Source organism: Uranotaenia lowii, chromosome 1, assembly GCF_029784155.1.
Source record: "Uranotaenia lowii strain MFRU-FL chromosome 1, ASM2978415v1, whole genome shotgun sequence".
Taxonomy (NCBI): domain Eukaryota; kingdom Metazoa; phylum Arthropoda; class Insecta; order Diptera; family Culicidae; genus Uranotaenia; species Uranotaenia lowii.
Window position 1 is genome coordinate 95,142,355 of NC_073691.1, and position 24,743 is coordinate 95,167,097.

The window sequence follows — 24,743 nt, forward strand, 5'->3', positions numbered from 1 at the left end:
TTGGATTTAACGAAACACATTGACAAACCCTATCCTTTGTTCTAGTATTGCATACCATCTAAGCGCATAGCTTGATACTTACATGAATTTTATTTTTCAATTGCCAAAAACGTTGATTCTAAACATGATAAAACAATCTTTTTCAAAAAAAGCTTTTTTATTGACGCATACATTTCCTTTACAATCATTATTTGACATTTTTGCTCATTTTATTTGTGTATGAGGCGTTTTAGCATATTACCTCAAATTTTGCATAACGATTGCTGCTTGCATACTCAAAGGCGCTGATCTCGCTCAATGTTTATAACAACTACAAATGCATGTTTATGAAAACAAAAAGCTTAAGTGATTTTTTGTAAGCTGTATTCCTTTCGTAGTTTTTGAATAAGATGTGAAACAACTTCATATAATGGAAGAAATTCTTTTCAAATGTATTTCATAAAAAAGAGTACCGTAATCCGGGGTAATATTGATCACTTTTTTCAATATATTTCGAATATTACTTCTGTTAATGGGATTGTGGCATGTTTTATATTTTTAAAACCAGTACTGGACTCCTATGAACGTAAATCATGGATGCAGAATTTTATTAGACCACGTAAAATTTGATTAAAAAATCTTTTTCGTCTCTGTTCAGAATTTGATGCTTCGGGGTGATATTGATCAGTCTGTATTCTAAAGGTTTTAACGAGTTTTCTTGATCATAAAGGATACAAAACACCTTCATAATATTAAAAAATGCTAGTTTATCAATTTAACCTTGATTTTTAACGTTTTATTTTAAAAATATTTATATTCTAACAAAGAACTATGATGCTGCCTAAATCTAGGGGCAAAAATAATTATAATTGCTAAATAGTTTGAGCTTCAAAATACAAATGAAATTTTACCTTCAAAAATTCCACTTGGCCTTCCCACTACTTCCATTTTCATTTTTTCTTCAAAGTTAACGATTTGGTAGGGTTCCTATCCATTTGTCCAATGCGTGCTTACTCTTGGAAAATTTCCTTATTTTTAAAATATCAAAAATTTAACATTAAATGATTATAAAAATAGCACTATAACTGTTCATATACAAAGAAAAAAAGTTGTTCTTTCACATTGAAGAACCCGTTTGCTTTTAAATGCATTTTGGTATTATCGGGAGAGCTGTTTGTTTGCAAGCCTTGGAAAAATAGATATTATAAGACTTTGAAATTAGATTTTTTACTAACAGAAAAAAAAATCAAATTAAAACCAAATGTTGCCTATTTGATACTCAATGATAAGGCTTTCAAACGTAGAAAACAGTTTTCAAAAATTCAAACTATAGACTGAGTTATTGATGATAATGTGGAAAAGTTTATTGTTGGTCAAATTTACCCCGGTGATCAAAGTTACCCCGTTTTACGGTACATTTGATAAATGTTCACAAAAAGAAGAGTACGTCCATTTCTCGACCGAAAAAGAGTACATGGCAAGTATGGTATCCATTCTTTAAACCACAGTGCAAAAATCAAAAGCACGAGAATCGAAAAACATTTCTGATTGAATAAAAATATTCGTCTCAATTTAAAACCCTTTTTTCAAATGCAGTCTTTACCAACTTTAATGTGCTGCATAAAATCTAAAACTACCATCTTTTCGAATGATCAAAATGAAAATACTGAATCTTTGCTATGTAAGTCACATAACTTGCAGCAAATTGACGTCATTTCAATAACCTGAAACATTATGGTTTACAAATGACTTTTTTTTACTGTTTTTGAAAAAAACAATCTCAATGTACTGTTTTGCCGTTGCAGCATATGGTAAACCTAGTTTATATGGCTTCAAATGGTGACATAGTTAAACAAAACTATCATTGACACATCTATAATCTGGACACATACATCATATACATCCAGCTTTTCGTTTAAATTCCAATAAAAATTTTGGAAATTATCTCAGTTATGCACCTTTGAGGATGTGTAATTTGTAATTTGTATAATTTGTAAATGTGTATCTTTCTGAATATGTATTTCAATTCATATCAAAAGAGGAGATAAATATTAGCGAAACCCAAATGGAATAGGTAGGTACTTGTTGTTATTAATACAAAAATCTTACACAATAAGGATGATAATGATTGTGGTTAACCACATTTCACATAAGTATATTTTCGTTTACCGTTAATTTGCATAATGTAGCGTGCATGGTTTGTGTTAATCACACACATTGACTACGCGCTATTTACGGCGTGTTCGTAAATTGATTCTTTCTATCAAAGTGATTTTTTCTATCGATGCTGGCGTTCGTAAATTAAACAAACTGTATGCAAAAGCATTGGAAGGTTTGACATCTACCAAAATATCGATGCATCACCCAAAAAATCAATTTACGAACGCCCTGTTAATTTGTCGAAAATACATATCATGTATGCGTAAACAAATTTTTCAGTGTAAAACAGGTTTTTTTCGTTTTTTTTTGTTTTCCGAAGTGCCTCACTGTATACATCTAGGCGTTTTATTTTGTGCTGGGTTGTCCCTCGACAGCGAACAAAATATCGTTTTTCTTATCGTTTTCATTTCAAAAGAGCTTTTTTCGCAGCTGTTTTCGTTTTCTTTATTTGACAGAAGTGGTAAAGTGGTAAAATTTGCTGGTCGCAGAGTTTCACAAATTCTTGTTTAAAAATGTCGCTGGTTAATGTCGTTCTGCGCCGTGCCATCTCGCAATCTGCGGCTCGCCAGGCCCAGTCCCATGCTGCCACAGCCGGTGGACACGGAGGTGAGTAAATTCTTACATATTCCTGAATCCTTGCTTTCCGGAAGGTTATGTAACTAGAGTCACGATCTTTGTAATCCTTTTCCGATAGGCGGCTATAAGGTTTGGAAGAACCTGTCTTTCTTCGTGGCCATTCCAGCCGTTGGATTGTGCATGTTGAACGCTTATCTGGCACATGAAGCTGAACACGGCCATGCCCGTCCGGAATTCATTGCCTATGAGCATTTGCGCATCCGTAACAAGCGTTTCCCGTGGGGCGAAGGCCAGAAGAGCTTGTTCCACAACGCCCATGCCAATGCCCTGAAGGATGGCTATGAGCATTAATGCGACTCGACGCGGGATTCCCACAGGAAAGTCTTTAATGTTATTAGGATACAAAAGTCAGAATGGAATAAAAGCCTAAAAGTTATCTGAATCATTTGAACATAGAGAACGCATATTTAACTTCGAAACGGATTTCTTCGTTAGGTAGGTTTCAGTTCATCTTTTTAAACAGTCATTGAAATGAATCAAGCAATCTGCTTAATTTGTGATTACAGGTTTGAATTTATGAAATTGGGCAACTGAAAATTTATTATTTTGATGGTCAAAGATTATTCCAGACTCCAAGAAAAACACAAAAAATTAATTTTACATTACACGGTCCCACGTGCTCAAATTCAAGACATACCTACTCCATACCTACTCTTATAAGAGGATCATGCTATCTATGCTTATTACTATCATAACACAAACTATTTTTAAAATTGAACACGTTAATTTTGCTATGCACGATGTAAACGAACTCATGATTTCATTGACATTTTACTATGAACATAGTCGAAACTACTATGCGCAGCCGAAATCAACATATGGCTGTGTGTTGTTCATTAAAAACCACGGATCTAGTAATTTTACTATGCTTTTCTTTTGAGTGTACTTTGTTAACTACCTAACGGTTATTTTCATGTTGGCTATAAGAAATAGAAGCTTGACGTTAACACTACTTTTTGCGCCAAATTTCAATTCTTGATGAACACTTCCAGTGATTTTTTTTTGTGAATGAAATCTAAATAGTATTTGATTTTTAGATAATGTTCCTTTTTCGAACATTCAGCATCTTTTGTTGCTTAAATTCTAATTTAGTTATTCGTTTTTATATCAGCATATAAACGTTACTTATCATTCCCTCAATTCACCAACAACTTAAGAAATGATATTCTAATGAAGTGAAATGACAATCAAAAACATCTTAATCATTTAAACCTAGACCCGAACAAAAACAAAACCAATCTAAATTTAAAGCTCAATTCAACACGTTAAATTTGGTTTAAGATCGGATTTAATCTTTTTCATAAGTCTGTTTTAATGGTATCGACTTAGACTGTAGCTTAAAATGCAAGAGCAACACTTTTGTAGAGTCAGTGTTTATAGAACTATCTTAGGCAATTTGAGGCCATCATTTTTTCTTTGCAAATAAAAGTTTATTACCAGCACCATTATGAATAAATTGAATTAAACCTAGCGTGAAATGTATGCGCCCAACATTAGGTGATATCTTATACAACAAAACGATTTTTTCAAATTTAGAGTTTTATTCAACTTTTCTATCAATAACCAACAACGTCGCCACCTTTCCGGAAGTCAGCATTGGCGTAAATACCCGTGTCATTTTGCGATATACCACAAACAATAGAACCACGCTCTCGATATCGGAATGTTTTGTGACCTTTCGCTTCGAGACCTTTCAGTACGTCCTGTGGATGTGTCATACGTTTGAATGCAAATAAGCAACGGTCGAATTCGTAAAAGGTAACGCTTACCTCTAGATTACCATACTCGTACTGCAATGCCATCGGAATCAACTGATGATGAAATCGAGGGGTATCTACTGCTTCTTTGATATCGCTGTCGAACCAAAGTGATTTCATGATAATCTGGATAAATAAAACGTTCGTTTTAAAAATATATACATTTCGTATAAGAAGAAAATACCGTTGCTACTGCTGTAGTAATTTTAGTGCCACCAGCTGCTCCGACAACCAATTTGACATTGCCGTCCTTGCCTGAAATGTAAAAGACATATGAAGCATAGAGGAGTTCTCAGAAATATTTTTTCAAGAACGGAAACAGGAAAATTCTGTTCCGAAAATATTGTTTCGATACCAACCTACAACGATTGTTGGAGCCATCGATGACAGTGCACGTTTCTGCGGTCGGATGTAATTTCGTTCCGAACCCGGAAGGCCGAAATAATTTTTCAATCCAGGTGATGAGAAATCGTCCATTCCACTGTTAACTATTATGCCGGTCCTCTTCCCGGTTAGTGCAGCTCCAAAGCTGGAAATGAGATAGGAAATTGATGTGAACCACGTGTAGACTTAAGAAACGTTATTTATAACTTTCGAAAAGATTTTTCCGGTATAAAATGTAGAAATATTGAAATCTGTCTTGTTTCCTTTTTATTTCGAAACGGTCAAGTATAAGGAAGGGATTTAAAAAAAAAATATACCGTCACCGTCTTAACCCATTTAAGCTTCTACTGATTGAATAAACGGGAACAACTTAAGATTAACATTTAACACCCAGTGCCGAGATGGATATCGAATCCGTGTCTCAGGTGGTCTATGCGATTACCAAGTTACCACGTTAACACAAGGCAACAAATTTTACAATTCACATGTATCTACAAAGAATGTGAACTGATGTTGACTAATTTGGGATCGATGAATCCAAATATGCAACTTTATTTCAATTTCTACGAGCTCATGGGTTCAGGGTACCTTTTGAAGATTGTTAAAAATTCATTTTAGCAAAACTGTAGAATATCCTATTAGGTTTTCAAAAGCAAAGGTTTTAACTGAATGATCAACTTTCTCGAAGATCGCAAGTAGTTTTGAAACTAGTTTCTGTAATGAAGATATGAAAAAACATTTGAGGAAAAAAAAGTTATAGATGTTTTTATTTTTCGTGTTCTGTAAAATACTGGAATTTTGAGGGTATTGCAAAGGTTTCTAATAAAAATGAATCTTAATTTTAAAAAAAATTAAGTCAGCAGTCTTCAACACAGTTGTTAAAGAAATTAAAATCGTGAAAATCAAATGCTCAAAGAATTTTAAATTTATGTTGAAAATCTAGTCGGTCAGGAGGAGGAATTCAAATCGACAATTGGAAGGTTCAGCGCGCACCAGCTGACCAACGAAAACGGCCTCAGACTTATAGATTTCGCCTCCTCCAAACGAATGGCCGTAGGTAGTACCTTTTTCCAGCACCGCCTCCCACACAAGTACACCTGGAGATCACCGTACCAAACGCAATCACAGATCTACCACGACAGCCGGCACTTCTCGGACATCATCGACGTGAGATCCTGTCGAGGCGCCAACATCGAGTCAGACCATTATCTGGTGATGGTGATGATGCGCCCAAAACTAGATGCGCCGTAGTGAACAACACACGAAACCGGCACCCGCCTCGGTTAAATATCGCACGACTGAAGCAACCTGAGGTCGTGGCAGACTACGCGCAATCGGTCGAAGCAACGCTGCCGGCAGAGGGCGAGCTTGACGAAGCCCCTCTCGAGGACTGTTGGGATACCATCAAGACACCCATCAACAGTGCTGCGGAGAACGTCATCGGTTATGTGGAGGGAACTCGACGGAACGACTGGTTCGACGAGGAGTGTAGGAGGGTGATGGACGAAGAGAAAGCCGTGCGGGCGGCAGTAGTGCAATGAGGCACCCGTCGAAATGTGGAAAATCACCGACAGCGGAAGAGGCAGCGATTCCGAATTTTCCAGGATAAAAAGCGCCATCTGGAGGAAGAGAGCTAGAGCAGCTGCATTGTTTCCGAGAAACACGATAGTTCTATCAGAAACTCAACGCATCCCGAAAAGGCTTCGTGCCGCAAGCCGAAATGTGCCGGGATAAGGACATGGGAATCCTGATTGACAATCGTGAGGTGATCAAAAGGTGGAAGCAGCACTTCGATGAACACCTGAACGGTGCACATGCAAGACATCAAGACGGTGGGGGAAGGTACATCGCCGGCATAGCCAACGACGTAAAGGAACCACTCCCAACGATGAGTGAAGTTAAGAAAGCCATTCGCCAGCTAAATAGAAACAGGTCGGCTGGGAAGGATGGCATTGCAGCTGAGCTCAGCAAAATGGGCCCGGATAAGTTGACCGATTGCCTACACCGGTTGATAGTCCGGATTTGGGGCATAGAACAGCTACCGGAGGAGTGGAAGTAGGGGGTAATATGCCCCATCTACAAGAAGGGCGACAAATTGGACTGTGAGAACTACCGAGCGATCACTGTCCTCAATGCCGCCTACAAAGTGTTGTCCCGTATCCTAATCCGCCGCCTAACGCCAAAGCAAACAGATTCGAGGGAAGTCATCAAGCCGGCTTCATGGAGGGATGGTTAACGACGGACCAGGTATTCACATTACGGCAAATCCTCCAAAAATGCCGTGAACACCAAGTCCCTACGCACCATCTGTTCATCGACTTCAAAGCCGCATACGACACGATCGAGCGTAACGAGCAATGGAAAATCATGGACTAGAACGGCTTTTCCGGGAAGCTGATCAGACTGATCAAGGCGACGATGGATGGAACGCAGGGCTGTGTGCGAATTTCGGGTGAATTGTCGAGTTCATTCGAATCGCGCAGGGGCTTCGACAAGGTGATGGTCTATCCTGCATGATGTTCAACGTGGCGCTAGAAGGTGTTATTCGACGAGCGGTGGGCGATTTTCAACAGATCCAGTCAACTTGTCTGCTTTGCCGATGACATTGTTATAGTCGGCAGATCATCTGCGGCGGTGGAGGAAATCTACCGCAAACTGAAACCGGAAGCAGGAAGGATTGGGTTGATGATTAATACGTCCAAGACGAAGTACATGCTGGCCTGCGAATTCGAGACCGACTGAACCCGCTTGTCCAGCAATAACAAGGTTACAGTCGACGGCGACGAGCTGGAGATAGTCGAAGACTTTGTCTATCTCGGCTCACTGATGACGGCAGACAATGACACCAGCCGTGAGATCCGGCGCCGAATTATCAGCGGAAGTCGTGCCTACTATGAACTCCACAAACAACTGCGGTCGAGAAGAATTAGCCCTCGTACGAAGTGTAACCTGACATGGACGAGACATGGATATCGCTCGAGGAGAACCTGCGGACACTCGGAGTATTCGAGCGACGACTGTTAAGAACCATCTTTGGCGGCGTACAGGAGAACGGAGTGTGGAGGCGAAGGATGAACCACGAGCTCGCGCGACTCTACGGCGAACCCAGTATCCAGAAGATGGTGAAGGCTGGCCGGATACGCTGGGCGGGACATGTTGCGAGAATGCCGGACGACTGTCCTGCAAAACAGGTGTTCGCTACGAATCCGGTAGGAACAAGACGAGCGGGAGCGCAACGTGCGAGGTGGTTGGACCAAGTGGAGGGTGATCTGGCGAACGTGGGGTGTCCGAGAAATTTGAGAACGGTTGCCATGGACCGAGTGAATTTTAGGAATTATGTTCGTCAAGTTATGTCGTGAGACGGAATACTATGTAAATAAATAAAAATAAAACAATAGATACAAGCAATCAAAACTTAATGCATTGGTCGGTACTTTATTTTGTCCAGTACTCTATAGAGATGTACCGCATATTGAGCTTTTCAACTATTCGGCCAAACGAATATTCGATGTAACGGTTTTTGGGCGGCATTCGACCCAACGAATATTCGGTACATCTCTCTAAACATCTCATTCAACAAAAAAAAGTTCCCTCTACGCGTTCATACTTTGCTCAAAATACCTATTTTTTACAAATAAGTTTTGTATTAAAAAAATAATTGAGGCTATAAATAATTCATTCAATGGTGCTAAGTTTGTAAAAATAGGCTCAGTAGTTCTTTAGATGTGTAAGGTGCGAGATCTGCAGTTCCCACTTTTTCGAGCTCAGGCCTGTGTGTATCTAAAACAGGGTCGCGGGTTTATTTTTTTATTTTAAAGTAATCCGCCTTACGACTTAAGTGTAACTACTCTAAAATATCAACTTTAGACACTTACAGTCACTTGTTGAAGTTTCGGAGATATCATAAGGAAAACACTTGTTATCAGGTTGATGACTAAATGTCTCGCGCATACATCAAGTTAGCGAAACGGTATTTGAGCTTAAGGTCGAATGGCATAACAACGACATAACTTGATGCACATGGGTCGTAGATTTGAGATATCCAAATTGTACTGTTTAGACTTGAATTTGACTATTTACAATAAATTTTAACCTTCCAAAGCTGTTCGGGTTAATACGATCTGAAACACACATTCAGATCATCTTCATCTCCATTCCAATATATTGAACAACTGAGATTTTTTAAAGACCAAGTACAGTACCGTTCATAATTGTATAGAAATTGAAAGCACGCGCACTGTCACTTCGGCTTTGAACTTCCATAACTTTTTTCTCTAATGATATATTTTGATCAAATTTTCTGCGTTAGATAGATCAACTATCACACTATTATACCACAAAATTTGAGCTTTCTAGAGTTTGTGTGGCCTGAGATACAGCAATTCTACGAAAATCGGACTTTTTGGACTTTTATCATTCAAACTGCAATATCTCAGAAACTACGCTACATTTTTTATTGAAATTTTGCAGAGTGATTGCTGAAACATAAAACTAGCATGTCTGAAGTTTTTGAAAAGTTCTATCGATGGGATAAAAAGTTACGCGAGGTACAATATTTCAGGCATGAACCTAAAAATGCGATTTCTATAGAATTTTGGACGAATGTTTCCATAGGAAAATCCTATTTTATGTTTAACAACCAGTTAATCTATTTCAAACAAAAGATCAAAACTATATCGCGAGATTTTGGTTTTAAAACAAAATTAGATTATTTATTTCATTGTTTCTTTTCTTATTGCTTTTGCCGGACATTTTTTGACTGATTTTTGGATGGAAACGATATTGTTCTCATGAATCGTCCAAAATTCTATAGAAATCGCATTTTTAGGTTCATGACTGAAATATTGTACCTCGCATAACTTTTCATCCCATCGATAGAATTTTTTGAAAACTACAGACATGATAGCTTTATACTTCAACAATCACTCTGCAAAATTTCAATAAAAAATGTAGTGTAGTTTCTGAGATAATGCAGTTTGAATGATAAAAATCGAAAAAGTCCGATTTTCGTAGAATTTCTGTATCTCAGGACACACAAACTCCAGAAAGCTAATATTTTGTGGTATAATAGTGTGATAGTTGATCTATCTAACGCAGAAAATTTGATCAAAAAATATCATTAGAGAAAAAAGTTATGGAAGTTCAAATTCGAAGTGATAGTGCGCGTGCTTTCAATTTCTATACAATTATGAACGGTACTGTATGTTTTATAAAAATGATGATCAAATTAACGAGAAAAAAACTAAAATTTGAGTTTACAAAATCGGTTAATTGAGATATGAGATACAGTGATGCAAAATTAAAATCTGATGCCATTTTTTTTAGTAATATTTTTCTCTACCGAAAAATCCGGAATAGCGATAAAAAATTTAAATTTATCGGACCCCATCATATTTATACATCGTCGGAAGAAGAATAGAATTATTTTTAACAATTCCAAAGATCAATGAAACACTTTGATACAGCAAAGCTGACAGAAATTACAAATAATTTGAAAATAAAATTGTTTTTTAAAACCTTCTTAATTATGAAATATTAAGAAACTAGAACAAATTTTCCCGAAGCGGATATTTTGCAAACAGCTTTGGAGGGGTTGAACATATCAATTCAACGTTGACCTATCCCTTAGCTGAAGATCAAACACGTTTTGTTCTAGCGATAAATATTCGAAGCAGAATACGATGCCTTTCAAATTGTTTTGACTCCGATCTCCTGTGGGATCATAATTCACACCATATGGCAGGGTGATTGGAGAAACGATCGTTTTTAAGTGCACTTCATATCGGAAGACATAACAAAGCAAATGCTTTCGATATGTGAAATGTTTAGATTTGTTATTGCAGGAAATGTAGTGGGAAAAACAATTATTTTAAACTTACTAGAAGTTTACAGAACTGGTGACAGATACCGCGTCTCCATTAGGTCCTGAAATATAAAACAAAACAATTGCCTTAAGCCGAAAGTTTATGAAAAATTGCCCAAAGTCTTACCTAATACCGAAATATGAGCAGTTCCCGTACTATCCTTGATAAAGAACTCTCCTCCATAGTCTCGGGGGTCTTCTTTAGTTTTATTATCATCTATAGTCAGTCTTATTTGTTCTCCAAACTCTGGTGAAATTAGATCTCTTAAAAACTGATAAATCAAAACCTCGGTTAATCTCTGTATTTTTTTCCTCAAACCTACATACATTGCACTCACATCTTCAACGTCCACAAACTCGGGATCCCCAATGTGGGTGCGTTTCCCGTAGGCATGCTTGAACGCTTCGATTATACGATGATAGGTTAAAATCGTTGCATTCACAGACGCCAAGTCTTCTGGCTTAAAATTGTAACGCTTCAGGATGTTGAAAATAAGTCCAACGAGCACGCCACTTCCTGGAGCCGGTATCACAAACATGCTGTCGCCATTGATATCGATTGGAATTGACTCGTTCCATCGCACTCTGGAAAATTTATGTTAAAAAATTGAAAATTTTCTAAGTAACTTTAGAAAAACTGTGTGTCCTGAGTGTCATTACAATCAGGTCATATTCTTACTTATACGTTTCCAAATCCTCAAGGGTAATAATGCTTCCCATATCCTTCAGATCCTCTGCGAACTGCTTTGCTAGCTCTCCGCGATACAAAGTGTCCCCTCCATGCTCTGCTATGTATTCCAACGTTTTACAGAGCTGATCCGGTTTGATTATAGTTCCGGGTGTGTAGAAAGCGTTGGTACTCTCATCAACATACATTTGGCTGTTGGTACGTAACGACACAGAAAAAAGGTCATATGTATAAAGAAACCGGATAGTGAAAGTGAACTGTATCGATTAGGTTGCAACAGTTTCGTTAATTTATGTAAGAATGAACCGGGTATTATGCCATTATGATCAAGTGGAAAATATTAGCTCAAATCGGGTGGAAGTTTAGCTTACCGTAACTGTGGATCGAATTTCACTTTAGAGTTAGTGTGTAGCGAATCGTACATGTGCTTAGACATTTCAAATCCTTTCGAAAATGTTAAAATATTTTTTAAAGTTTGGATTAGATCGAGAGGAACAAAATGTGTTCTTACCACTGCGGCACAAATCTATACTCGGTTGCATGATTTCCTTCCAGGAAAGATTGCCAAATCGTTGGTGAGCCTCCCAGTAACCCTTTAATTCCCCCGGTGTGGCTATCGAAAGGGGCCCTTCATTAGTGGTCGAGGGATCTTCCAGATGCATGTCTTCGGTGGCTGCCTTCGCCGATATTTCTCGAGCATCCAGGGTGTAAGCTGCGACATGAGAATTAATAAATTAAAAAAAAAACGAGTGTTCATATAATTTTGAATGATTTGTCACACTCTTTAACCCTCATCCGCACTAGATTTCGTTACCCTTATCAGACTTAGGAGTGTCAATTTGACACTCCAAGCTTAAATCGTTATAACTTCATATTTAACCGATTACAACGAAACATATATCACTAGAAACCTTGTAATTTCAGTAAAATATGTTTGGAACATTATATACAGCTAAAGCTACTAGTTTTCTCGTTATTCAGCAGGAAAGAAAAAAAATCCGAGATAACATGCCTCAGAAAAATTATTGCAGCTCGTGCATTACATACTCAAAAAAATATCTATCTTAGGCTTAAAGTTAAGTAACGTTCTACATAATGAAGTCAAGAAATATTTTTAAAATTTTTTTTTAATGAAAGGGTCATAAAAAGTTTAAAAAAGTGGTCTGGAAAACCTACTTTTCATTCAATTTTGTAAAGACTGTTTGAGGGGTAGTAAAGTTTTTAAAACAATATGACTACCAAATTTATTCTAATTCTAACATTTTGTTGTATTCAGATTTTTGATACAACGAAATATGAATTTACTACAATTTTTCAAAGTTAACTATTCTTATTTAATTTTTGGCATTTCAGCGTGAAAATTCAAGGTAGAATATTTAGAAAGAACATGAAAGTATTATAGGTGGAAAGATCAAAGCTAGAGCGCTTTGGGTAGAAGAAATTGAATAGTTGGTGAAAATGTGAGCAGGGCTTTTGTTTTGTGAACAGCTTTTGAACTACTTGCGTGATTCTTTGCCGCGCGCCGTTTCAATGTTGATAGGAAGCGATGAAGAAACCCATCGCATTCCTACCCACATTGAAACACGGACGGGTCGAACACATGAGATTGTGTCCGACCGGGCAAAAAATCACGCATCGATAGAATTGGCTTAGCAATAGAACAGCACATGTGAGCGCTGCTTGGGTGATTTTTTGCCCGGTCGGACACAATCTCATGTGTTCGACCCGTCCGTGTTTCAATGTGGGTAGGAATGCGATGGGTTTCTTCATCGCTTCCTATCAACATTGAAACGGCGCGCGGCAAAGAATCACGCAAGTAGTTCAAAAGCTGTTCACAAAACAAAAGCCCTGCTCACATTTTCACCAACTATTCAATTTCTTCTCCCCAAAGCGCTCTAGCTTTGATCTTTCCACCTATAATACTTTCATGTTCTTTCTAAATATTCTACCTTGAATTTTCACAACTCGCCGAAATGCCAAAAATTAAATAAGACTATATCCCAGCGGCGATTAAAATAAGATAACAAAGTTAACTATTTTACGCGATTTTTTTACATATTGAAATTTTATCTCTTTTTTTAGTACAGGCGTTAGGTTGCACCCGGATTTTCAGTGCTTACAGCGATACTGAACTGAAGGTAGATAGCTTTCAATTCGGTCTGAAAAATTATATTTTTGCTTTTGACCATAAATTAAGTTCATATTCAACTTACAAAAAAGTTAAATGAATTCCGGTTGTAGATAAAAAATATCTGTTATAAAATTAACTTAAACTTAAATAAACTTTAAATCGATTGTGTATCTCTTACCTTTCTGTTCATCTTTTATGTAGATGTTCATAATGAATCCCCCTCCGATGCCCATCGATTGCATATTTGAAAGACCTGCGATAGAGCGAAAAAGACGCAACGGTTAGTGGTTAAGACAGCTATGATGGAGATGATGATGATGACTTTATAGTTTACCTGCACAAAACATCGTGGCCAATGTGGCGTCGATGACTGATCCATTCTTTTGGAAGATGTCTCTGAAATTTGAAGAAAAGATTGGTGCTTATGGGACATGTTGATTTAAATGTATTGACATGTGGCTTTTGCTTATAAGATTTATTAAATAAAGCAAATGTTATTGAAAAAATAGGGTTGTAGGTTATTCGAAGCAACATTGCTTGCCCACCTACAATTCTGTTTGTGTTGATAGGATGCAAATCTGGCGGAGTCTTATCAAAGTGAAAACCTTGATAGCGAATATTTCACATTAAGCTAGACACGTGTCTCTTATCGCGTGTTCAGCATCAAGCCTAATTGCAGTTGCAGCCTGAAGAGACTATTGCAAGCGGAGTGGATTGCCAACCATTGTAGGTCTCTGAAGGTTGGATGCCTTCCCTCGACGAACCATCGGCCGTGGAAGCAATTCGAAGACCAAGCCACACAGACATAGGCTGGACCTTGCTACCGATTCACAGTTTTTCAAAAGGGCTAAAATTGGAACTTTTTTCGTAGCGCCTTTGTCTTTTATCTTATCTCTTAAGTGTCTTCAGAACATTCACTTCTTCAAACATGTTTCATAACTTTCATGAATCAATAAGCGTCTTTATTGGATTTAGTCAGGAATACAATACATCGGAAAAATTTCAAGTTGTAAAAGATTGGAGTCGGTACAACAAAATCGATTTCTGTCGAATTCTTGAATCCGGATTGGGTTCATTGGTTTGCTGTGATTTTAACGAATCAGTTAAAGGTTTTGATTCATTACTGAAGAATAGTATCAATGCGCTTGTTAACGAACGAGGCGTAAACAGAAAAATGTCTAATAAGTGGTACTCTAGTAACCTTCGTCTGCTGAAAAGGGGAAGAGATCAAATGTACAGCCAGTTTCTTCGTCAAAAATGTGAGAGAAATTGGCTAAAGTACAAAACTGTTCGAGACGAATACTCTCAGAAAATAAAAGAAGCGAAAAATCAATCAGTTCAAGAGGAGTTAGACAGAAACAGAAATGACGGAAAACTCTTATGGAAAACGATCAAACGTTTGGTCAATCCAGGAGGTGCAAAACTTGAATCAGTTTGTTTTAATGGAGTTGAGATTACGAACGAATTGGAAATTGCGGAGAAATTCAATGATAAATTTGTAGACAGTGTCATACAAATCCATGCAATTACAAAACGGCATACAAAACGGCAATTGCTACAGTTCATTGAATCGGAAAATATTTTGATTGAGGAACATTCCGGATTCAGGAAACATCATTCCACTGAAACGGCGGTTAATTCAATACTTCGAAAATGGAAAGATAATGTTGAAAATGGTTATTACACAGTTGCTGTTTTCCTTGATTTCAAGAGAGCGTTTGAAACGATTGATCGACTGAAATTGTTGGATGTGTTAGCAAGAATCGGCTTAAGTGGCATGGTCTTAAACTGGTTTCAAAGTTACCTGGAAAAGAGAATGCAACGGACAAAGTTTGGCTCGTCCTACTCTCAGTACAAAGAAAATAAGTTAGGTGTCCCTCAAGGAAGTGTCCTGGGGCCAATTCTATTTATTCTATACATCAACGACTTGAAAATGTGCCTACAACACGGTCACCTGAAACTCCTTGCTGATGATTCAGTGTTTTATTGGACTGGTAAAAACTTAGAACTCATAACGCATGAGGCAAATGCTGATCTGGAAAACATTACTGAGTTTCTGAAACAAAGAAAATTATGTCTAAATCTCGATAAGACAAACTGGATGATAATAGGCAACCGCAAAATTGTGAATTGCCCATGTCTGCTAATTGGCGGATGTGTGATCGAAAGAGTACGTCAAATAAAGTATTTAGCAGTTCAAGTCGATGATAAGCTAAACTTAATAAAGCATGTGGATTATACAAACATAAAAAAAACCCAAAAAAATATGGTATACTTTGTCGGATAAATAGGTATTTGATTTTCTGGTCAAAAATCATTTATGTGAAGTCAGTTATTATGCGACATTTTGATTACTGTTCTACAATTCTACTTCAAGCCTCAGACACACAAATGAAGCGATTGCAGAAAATCCAAAATAAGATTATGAGAGTTGTGACACGTTGCAACCGGTACACGCCTAGTGCTCTTATGCTTGACATGTTTAAATGGCTGTCTGTGAAACAACGAATTGCTTATAATAGCCTAATGTTTGTTAATAAAATGAAAATTGGAATGTTACCTTCATATTTGGCTCGAGATCTACAAGTTGGAAACGATATTCACAGTTACAATACGAGAAGGGCATGTGATTTTAGACTTCCATTAGCTAAGAAAGAAATGACAGAACGATCTATATTCTACAACGGCTTGAAGATGTATATCAGCTTGCCGCAAAACATCAAAGATAACTTAAACATAATAAGCGTCAAAAGAATGGCAATACTAAATGTGAAGACAAATTTTTAAGATATGGGGATTTTTTTTATTATCTGACAATTTGCGCCGGGGGTCTTCAGATTTTCCCCAAAACTGAAAATTTGGTTCATTTTTGCGACTTAAAAACACATGTATTTTTTCAGATTTCTAACATTTTTATTTTTTGAGTTAGCTTCGGTTAGATTTTTTTGTCAAAAAAAAAAAACCATTTTTCAAAACTACATAACTCTGTTATTTTTCAACGGAAATTATAAAATAGCACATCAAAATGCATTGAAATTTTATCAGCTTCCCAAATAAAATAGTTGAAAAAAAAAATAAAGACCTTCAAAAATGAACCAAATTTTGAATTTTGGGGAAAATCTGGAGACCCCCGGAGCAAACCCGTCAGATAATAAAAAAAATCCCCATATGTAAGAATCCCAAATGGGATCTTAATAATGTGATGGAAATATGATATCAGAAATATAATCTGTACAGTGATAGACATACGCGGGAGTTAATAAGACGACCAAGTAGTACAGAAAATGACAAAGAAATATGTAAACAAATATCCAAAGGATAAATTGTCCCTCCCACTTCAAATGGACCCAAACGGGCCTCACGGGACCATCACAAAAAAGAAAAAAAAATAAAACTTGAAAGCATCAAAACTTAGTCAAAGTCCACTATAAAAAAAGAAAATTCTAACTTTTTTATTACAATAGATAGAGCTTTACTTTATACTACAAAGTTGTAGAATACGTAAAAATATGAAACTTTGTTGAACACATCAAAACTCTATCTATTTTCAGAGCAGAGTTATAAAGGTTTTAGTATGAAAGTTATTTAAAAGTTAGTTTTTTAAACTTAACTATAGTTATATGAGTATTTACATGAATAAAATGTTCTGAGTATTTGTTGGGACATTCAAATCACACGTTTTGCACAAGATTTCAACATTCTACGACGTTTCCTAGCCAACTTATTGTAATTTATAATATTGATTTCCAGGCTACGCAGATGCTACGCAAAACGAAGGCAGAAGGCAGTTGAAAATATTTTTTTGAATTTATAAATTGGCACAAAAATCATTTGCAGACTCGGTTCCACAGAAGCAACAAATATGATGTTCATTATTGAGTACAATGTATTCAATTTATCCATACAAACCTGAAAGTTCAAATCTACTCAAGTAAACGTTGCTTGAAAATTCTGCAAAAAATCAATGACAAGTTTTGGACCAAAATAAAGCTTTTAGAACCCCAGGGTTTGAAAAATTCAAAAATGAACCGAAATCGACTCGGTCTTAGACTACATACGTTGTTCGAAATCTACAACACTTAGAAAAATTATAGTAATGACGAGCATTTTGAAAATAAAAAAAATTATGTAGTTAAATTTGCGAGAATTCAATTACATATATTCTACGAAACCATCATTTAAAGTTCAAAATATATCATTTGACCTCCTCCGGTACGTTAAGTTTTAAGGAACTTTATCAAATTTTGAAAAACATTTATCAAAATTTAATGATATTACACCTCAGTAACATTTCTGAATCCAGATTTCTTAATTTGCAATTGGTTTCGATAATAAACGGAGAAAATTAACCATTTTTATTGAACCGCGTGTATTTAAAAATTGATCGTTAACAGTTTTTCTGTTATTTTTTTGTGTTCCTCTCATCATCGCGAGGAAATATCTCGAAGTGGCTCTGTTTGCAATAACAATTTTTTTCTTCAATTGAGATTCAGACTGTTTGCCGAACACGTAATCACTGTTTACCTTCTGTTATTATTTTTGTTTCAACTGATAACGACCAAACCGCAGCAGGTATTCGTATGAATAATTCCGCATTTGTTTACTTTCTGTGCAGTAGGTCGAATGAATGATATCCCTATGTGTTATTTTGTTGTGCTCTCATTTCACAATCGAACCAAAAGTTGCGTTGATAAACACCAATCGTTCGATTGAATATATGGTTTCACATGCTTGAGAGCCAATCTTGGAAAGTTTCTTCAAACGACCGGCGCTATCGGCTTATCTTCTGAGCTTGAAGTCCTTGAAGTCAATCCATGGTTGATAATTGGATTTCAATTTCTGGATTTTATAGGAAACGAATCATGATTATTTTTTTCAGATGTATTCAGATCTACAGCAAAAAAAAATTCAAATTACAATCTTATATGTACATTAGACCGCTGCAAAAAATGACTTTTTGCTCCCATATGTTTTTTCGATGTCTTTTGGGTCACCAAGCATCAGTGTATAATTTGAGATGATTTGGTTGATTCCTGAGTTAGCGCAACGCGTTTCAATTTTGTATGGAAATTTGTATGGAAGAAGAAATTTTTGCACATTAAATTATCCAGAAAATTCAAATAAGCTTGAAATGAAGTCGGTCTTTGATTTTTGCTTTTGACTATTCTTAAGCTACATTTTTTGCAAACATGACAAGCAGCTAAGAATTTCATGAAAAAAGTTATTGCCGTTTCAAAATAAAAAATCTGAATCCATTGAAAAGTATTTAAAAATGGCAGACTTTGCTTGCTAGAGCTTTAAATAATTTCATGAAATGTTTTTGTAAATGTTATACAAGTCAATAAATTTCCTACCTATGCAAAGCAGTTTTTTGAGATTTTTTTTACTCATCCTACGGTTTCACAGCTTTCAAACAAGCAGTCAAAAACGCTAAAATTAAATATAATAATTTTGAAAACAAAAATTTTGTATAACATCGAATATTTTTCCTAGGGTAAAAGTTAGGTTTGTGGTTTGTTCACATGAGTTGTACTGCAAGAATCAAGGAACATTTTTCATTCAAAGTTATATTTTTTGAAACTTTCAGTACAGCTCTGGCGATTTTTGAATGAAAAATTTTGATTCCCCATACAAATTTCTATACAAAATGAAAACTCTTTGCGCTAATTCTGGACTTGATGGATCGCTTCCAAAATTTATATTGCTATTCCTGGCGGCAAAAACAACCAAAAAAAGTTATGGGCGGTGTAAAAATTTAAGAATTTGAAATTTTCATACAAAGCTTGCAGCGGTCTAATGTACATCTGCTGGCATCCAAAGATATCTGAAAATGTGATATGTCGATCGAATTAGTTCAAATCTCATCAGGTGTCATTTAACCGAATAACATTATAGGCCAAATCGGTCATCATGTTGGAAAGCACACTCTTCCAAATTTAAGGGTATTCCATGTAGTTTTGGAGCAATGAAAAATAGAGTTTTAAGATAGTTATAGCATTGGTTAGGCTGGAACAAATATCAATTTCTTCTTTTGTCACCCCCCCCTTCGAAATTTTCAAAAACCCGAAGGGGGAAATAAATAAAGTTTGAAGTATTTAATGTAAATTTCGAAAAAAAAATTCAAGAATCCAAAAGATTACAAGACGAAAAAAACTAATTTTGAAAGATGGAAGTTATTCCACCTTTTGTATTTTTGATTTTATTGAATTTTTCGGTAAAATATTACATGTTTTTAGGTTTTGTGCAATGATATTCTATGCAACTGTGTTGCATACAAGCTTTCGTGCAATTTATTCCAATTTATTTGTTTTTTGCATTATTTTTTTATTGTCCCCCCCCTCGCGATGTTCCAACTCCGAGTGACAAAAGAAGGATTTGAAATTTTTTCCGGCCTTATAGCAATATCAAAATCCAAAAATCTTATTTTTGAAAACAGACAATAGAAAATTGTATCACAAAATCATACGGTACGACACATTTTACGTGTATCATTCATACATTGGCCTTGTTATTACAAAATGTGACGGACTTAAGATTAGATAACTTAACAATAACAAAATTCATCACCCATGAGTGGGCCATTACTTTTTGATCTTTGGGCTCTTCCACTCAGAACGTTTTGCTAAGGTTCGATACATTCACCCACACAAAAACGATTCACAAAAAATAGGTAGGTACGATAAACACATCAAGATAAAATTATCAAGTGGTGGTTTTTCTTAATAAATACAAAACAAACAGGATCGTAAACAACCTCATAGCGCATGAGCCGGCGAATGACCTGATAATTGAAACGAATGTTGATATTTATTCTACTAGCTATGACGCTAGCCATATATTGCGTCTGGTAAATAAGTTCTTGATGGGCATGCCAATAACGCTTAAACAGTAATATTTTGGTTCGTTTTGTTTTTGTTGTGAAGCAGAGCGTCTCTGAGTTGAAAGATCTTGTTTTCCAATATTCTTTTCAAGATCTCGCGTGAACTTCCATTACGTCGTATAAAGCAAATTGTAAACAAACAGTTATATAACAAAAAAACAAAATACAAGAACTAACATAGACTAGTCGCAACTTTTTTCATGTTGCTTTGATAACTTTTGCAGCAGTTTTCCGTGAATTCTTAAGATGTTTCATACGACTTAATGAAAGCTCACGCGAGATATAATGGTTGAAAAGTTTAATTATATATTCTAAGTATCCTCTACTGTTAACTTTATTTCCCAGAAGATTGGAAAATGTGAAATTTAAATAGCTGCAAGCTGCAATCTGAAGTTCAGATTATCCCCAGATGCATGCCCTCTGAAATATTAAGTATGGGAGAGTGGGGAATCATGGGCCACTTTTTTTCGTTGTTCCATAACTTCTTTATTATAAAAGATAAAATGAAAATAAAAAATGGTATGGTTTTCTACATTTTCAAGGTATCAAAAGGTATTTTTTTTTAAATTTTAATAAGTTATTTTCCCCAAATTCTGACTGTTTGAAAAAAACCAATATTTTTTTGATTTTGAAAAATGGTGGGGAATCGTGGGCCACTAAATACAAATTGACCAAATAACATGCTTAGTTTATGAGTTGGCCCAAAACTGTGATTTCCTAATTCATTTCGTTATTTTAAGCAATTTCAGATGATGAAATGAAAAAGAGAGCTGTGTATGATCGCAAAGATTCCAAAACCTGGCTCGCGAAAATTTCTTATATAGGATGGACAAAATATTTTTCATAACTCTTTATTTGGCTTAAGAAAACTTTGCAGATAGGTAAAAAGTATTTTAAGTTCTGAATGTGTATAAAAACATAAAAATACAGGTGATTCAAGATGTGTGGCCCACGATTCCCCACAAGCTATGATTTGCAAATTGGTTGCGTTTGTGTGACTTATTGATGTTTCATCAAAAATTCCTTTTCCACGTGAAAGATCATGACAAAATTAAGATCATAAGCGTATGAGCATATTTTTTTATGCACTTTAGGTTCCCCATCGATGAAATAAGCGGTTGTTTTTTTTAGTTATGTTAGTAAATTTTTCAAACTTTTTTTAGCTTGATAAATAAAAGAAGTATATGATGCGTATTCCAGTCAACAACATATAGGAATATATGCTCACGCAAAGCGACGACGATGACAGATGGATTGAGGTTTTTATCACAACACACATCTGAGATATCAAAAGTGGCCCACGTTTCCCCATGGCCCACGATACCCCACTCTCCCCTACATTTAGTTATTTATACACTTTAACACATCTTACCTGTCGGCAACTTATGGGATTCGAACCCAAAAGTTTTCTTGCCGATACCGGGAATCGAACCCAGTACGCCTGGCTTACCAGACTTGCGGCAGCCTATCCACTAGACCACATCAGCGCTAAAAAATATCTGAACTGCTTGTAAGGAGATATTTTGAAAAATTTCGCAATGAACAGCAAAACGAACTCTTTAGCTGTCACCTGGCAGGTTTCCAACCAGAAACTTTTCGTTGCAAAGTCTCACCTGTGTTTTCCGGAGATAAACAAGAAGAACAAATTTAAAAATTTGATGTCTAGTACTTGAGGAGGCTAACGATCTGTGGAAACTGCAAATTATTCAGTCTTTCATAACGATTGACAGGATGAATGACAAAAAAAACAAAGAAAACTGCTTTCAAATGCAACCGTTTTCTCTGCAAAGCACTTCAATAGCTCCCACTAAATAAGTACTGTGTTTAAGTTGGATCTGGAATCGTGCCATTACGCAAAAATGGTGGTGGGGTGATAAAAAATCTAATATGTTGTTTTTGTGCCGAAGGAGGTCAATCGGCTGAATTTTTTATAACTTCGACCGAATTCAAAATTTTGAGTTATTTTCAAGGTTAAGCTTCAGGAAACAGCAAACGTAGGTAATCAAAAGAAGCCTTGATTTAAAAAAAAACGTGGTTCATAGTATGCATCATTAGACTGGCCCAAGTTTGTATGGGATCATTTTCACAACATTTTTTTCAACGCGGCACCCCTTAGTTTGGTGCATTTAAGTGAAAAAATTACTTTCTGAAAGTTCCAGGTCATTTGGAATAAGCACGAGCTGGCGCAAAGGACGTTCACGATATACCAAAGAAAAGCAAAAAAAAATCACACATTCAATTGCGGATAACTCATCACAGTCAACTCGTATCGCATCACAATCTTCTGCAAATTTGTTTGTCATTGTTTGAACTACAATTCCTGAAAATCTGAGCTTTCTAGCATACTGGTTACATATTTAAGAACACCAAGAGTGAAAGTTTGTCGATTTTTCATACATTTTACCGAAAATTTCCATACAAATTTAAAGTCCTTTGCGCCAGCTTGTGCTTCTGCCAAATGACTTGAAACTTTCAGAAAGTAATTTTTTTCATCTTAATGCACAAATTTAGAGGGTGCCGCGTGGAATATAAGGATTTTTTTTTGTTGTGGGCCAGTCTAAAGCATCATAGATGGCTCACGTGTTGCCCAAGAATGAAAGTCGAAAAATTTCTTCATTGGACGCTATCTCAAAAATCACTTGACAGAATATCACAAAAATGTGTATATGTAAACATTATATTACCAGATAACTTTGCTGAAAATTTCATCAATTTTCATCCGTGCGTTCAAAAGTTATTCACAAAACAAAGTGTTGCATTTTTTCTAATCCACTCATTAAAAACGAACACACACATACATTTAGGATCTCGGTGAAACTTTATGCTTCTTTGAAGAGATCTAAATTCTACTTAGGACTACAGCGTACATCTTACTCATGGGTGATGAATTTTGTTATTTTTAAGTTATCTGGCTAGCATCTTACTAATGCTAACACCATCAGCCTATAGAAAGAGTACTATGTATGCCGTGACCGAGACTCGATCTCAAGACCTCTGGCTTAGAAGACTTAAATGCTATCCTCTAAGTCACGGTCGGCGGCACGAGCTATCTCGTTTTATCTTTTGCGCGTATGTGTTATATTACTCAAATGTTATAAATTTTATCATTAAATTATATTCTAAAAAATTAAACACAACAGCTTCGGCAATTCAGAGATACTAAATTAATATTTAAAATTTGATCCAGTGGTTTTGACATATAGAATTTCTAAAATCGAATTTTTTGGATTAAATTGTTTTTCGGGCCTGTGTTAATTTGATTGTGGAACTCATTTACGAGTTAAATCTGAATTTTAAATATATATTGGGAATCGGAGTTCTGAACCTGAGTTCACAATTTGAATATTAGATATGTTTCCGAATTTCAATACGATGTCTGGAATGTACAAAAAACGATTTCCGAATTTAGATTCCAGATCAGAATTTAGAATAAAAGCCAAGAATTGAAATTTGTTTCAGAGTCCTCAGTCATATGAATCTTTGATTCAAATCTGAATTTATTAATTTAATTATTTATATTTAATCCAACTTGTGAATCTGAATCAAAATATGACTTAGGAAGCTGATTCTGAGTGTTAAAATCTGGAAGATTCCAAGCTATGCGAAGCTATGTAAGTTAGAATTTTGCATAAGAATGAAGCTGAAGAACTTCGAATCTGAATATGAAACAATAATTCGGGATGGATTCTTATTGTTTTTTTACATACCTACATCTAGTAAATTATTATCGAAATATTGAAAAAGCATTTGAGTTTCGAAAACCATGAATCAAACTTGGAATGAAATGCATCACCAAATTTGAACGACGATTTCAAAACAAATTATGAAGTGCAGATTCGAACCAAACTTGATACAGATTACGAAAAATGAAAACAGATGTACAATTTTGATTTTGATAGAACCTCGGAAATGAGTTTAATCTCTATTAATATTTAACATTCTGACATGAATTGAGGCCCTCGGGATCAGAGGGGTGCTAGTGCCAAAATCATCAATTTTGAGTTGAGTACATATACCCTGGGGGAGGAAGACTGAATAAAAAAAGAAAAAAATCTTTCAAACGTCAAATTTCTCTCATCAATCTACCGAGCAGTGCGAAGGTTCAAAATTTTACTTTCTTATTAAGAGATTTTCAATAAAACTTTTTTGATGCTGAAAAGCACATGTTTTGCATTCAACAATTATTTAATTAGGTTTTGTTTCGCTCTGGCAAATTCTTGCATGTTCAGGCATATTGAGTCGCTCAAATTTCGTTGAAGTTTTTG

General features: G+C 35.8%; 2 protein-coding genes across 3 annotated transcripts in view; one reads left to right on the forward strand and one right to left on the reverse strand.

The window, feature by feature from the left end:
* Positions 1-2,578: 2,578 nt before the first annotated feature.
* LOC129740440 (cytochrome c oxidase subunit 6A, mitochondrial) lies at positions 2,579-3,151 on the forward strand. Its single transcript, XM_055732113.1, has 2 exons — positions 2,579-2,745; positions 2,834-3,151. The coding sequence occupies exons 1-2, from the start codon at positions 2,652-2,654 to the stop codon at positions 3,064-3,066; spliced, it is 327 nt and encodes a 108-aa protein (XP_055588088.1). The 5' UTR covers positions 2,579-2,651; the 3' UTR covers positions 3,067-3,151.
* Positions 3,152-4,283: 1,132 nt separating this feature from the next.
* The window catches only part of LOC129740437 (glutathione hydrolase 1 proenzyme-like), a 36,704-nt gene continuing 16,244 nt past the window's right edge, over positions 4,284-24,743 (reverse strand). For both annotated transcript variants that reach the window (XM_055732109.1, XM_055732108.1), the window contains exons 4-15: positions 13,933-13,994; positions 13,777-13,851; positions 11,979-12,179; positions 11,839-11,911; positions 11,459-11,659; positions 11,118-11,364; positions 10,907-11,051; positions 10,796-10,841; positions 4,892-5,061; positions 4,717-4,787; positions 4,545-4,658; positions 4,284-4,478 (exon numbers count right to left, since the gene is read on the reverse strand). In XM_055732109.1, the coding sequence (XP_055588084.1) occupies positions 4,332-4,478; positions 4,545-4,658; positions 4,717-4,787; positions 4,892-5,061; positions 10,796-10,841; positions 10,907-11,051; positions 11,118-11,364; positions 11,459-11,659; positions 11,839-11,911; positions 11,979-12,179; positions 13,777-13,851; positions 13,933-13,994 (1,552 nt within the window). In that variant the 3' untranslated portion in view covers positions 4,284-4,331. The remainder of the gene's footprint in view (positions 4,479-4,544; positions 4,659-4,716; positions 4,788-4,891; positions 5,062-10,795; positions 10,842-10,906; positions 11,052-11,117; positions 11,365-11,458; positions 11,660-11,838; positions 11,912-11,978; positions 12,180-13,776; positions 13,852-13,932; positions 13,995-24,743) is intronic.

What these genes read in the sequence shown, in the direction of transcription:
- LOC129740440 (XM_055732113.1), top strand. Translation starts at nt 2,652, where the DNA reads ATGTCGCTGGTTAATGTCGTTCTGCGCCGTGCCATCTCGCAATCTGCG. An exon ending in CACAGCCGGTGGACACGGAG is followed by an intron (nt 2,746 to 2,833) that starts GTGAGTAAATTC and finishes CTTTTCCGATAG; the next exon opens with GCGGCTATAAGGTTTGGAAG.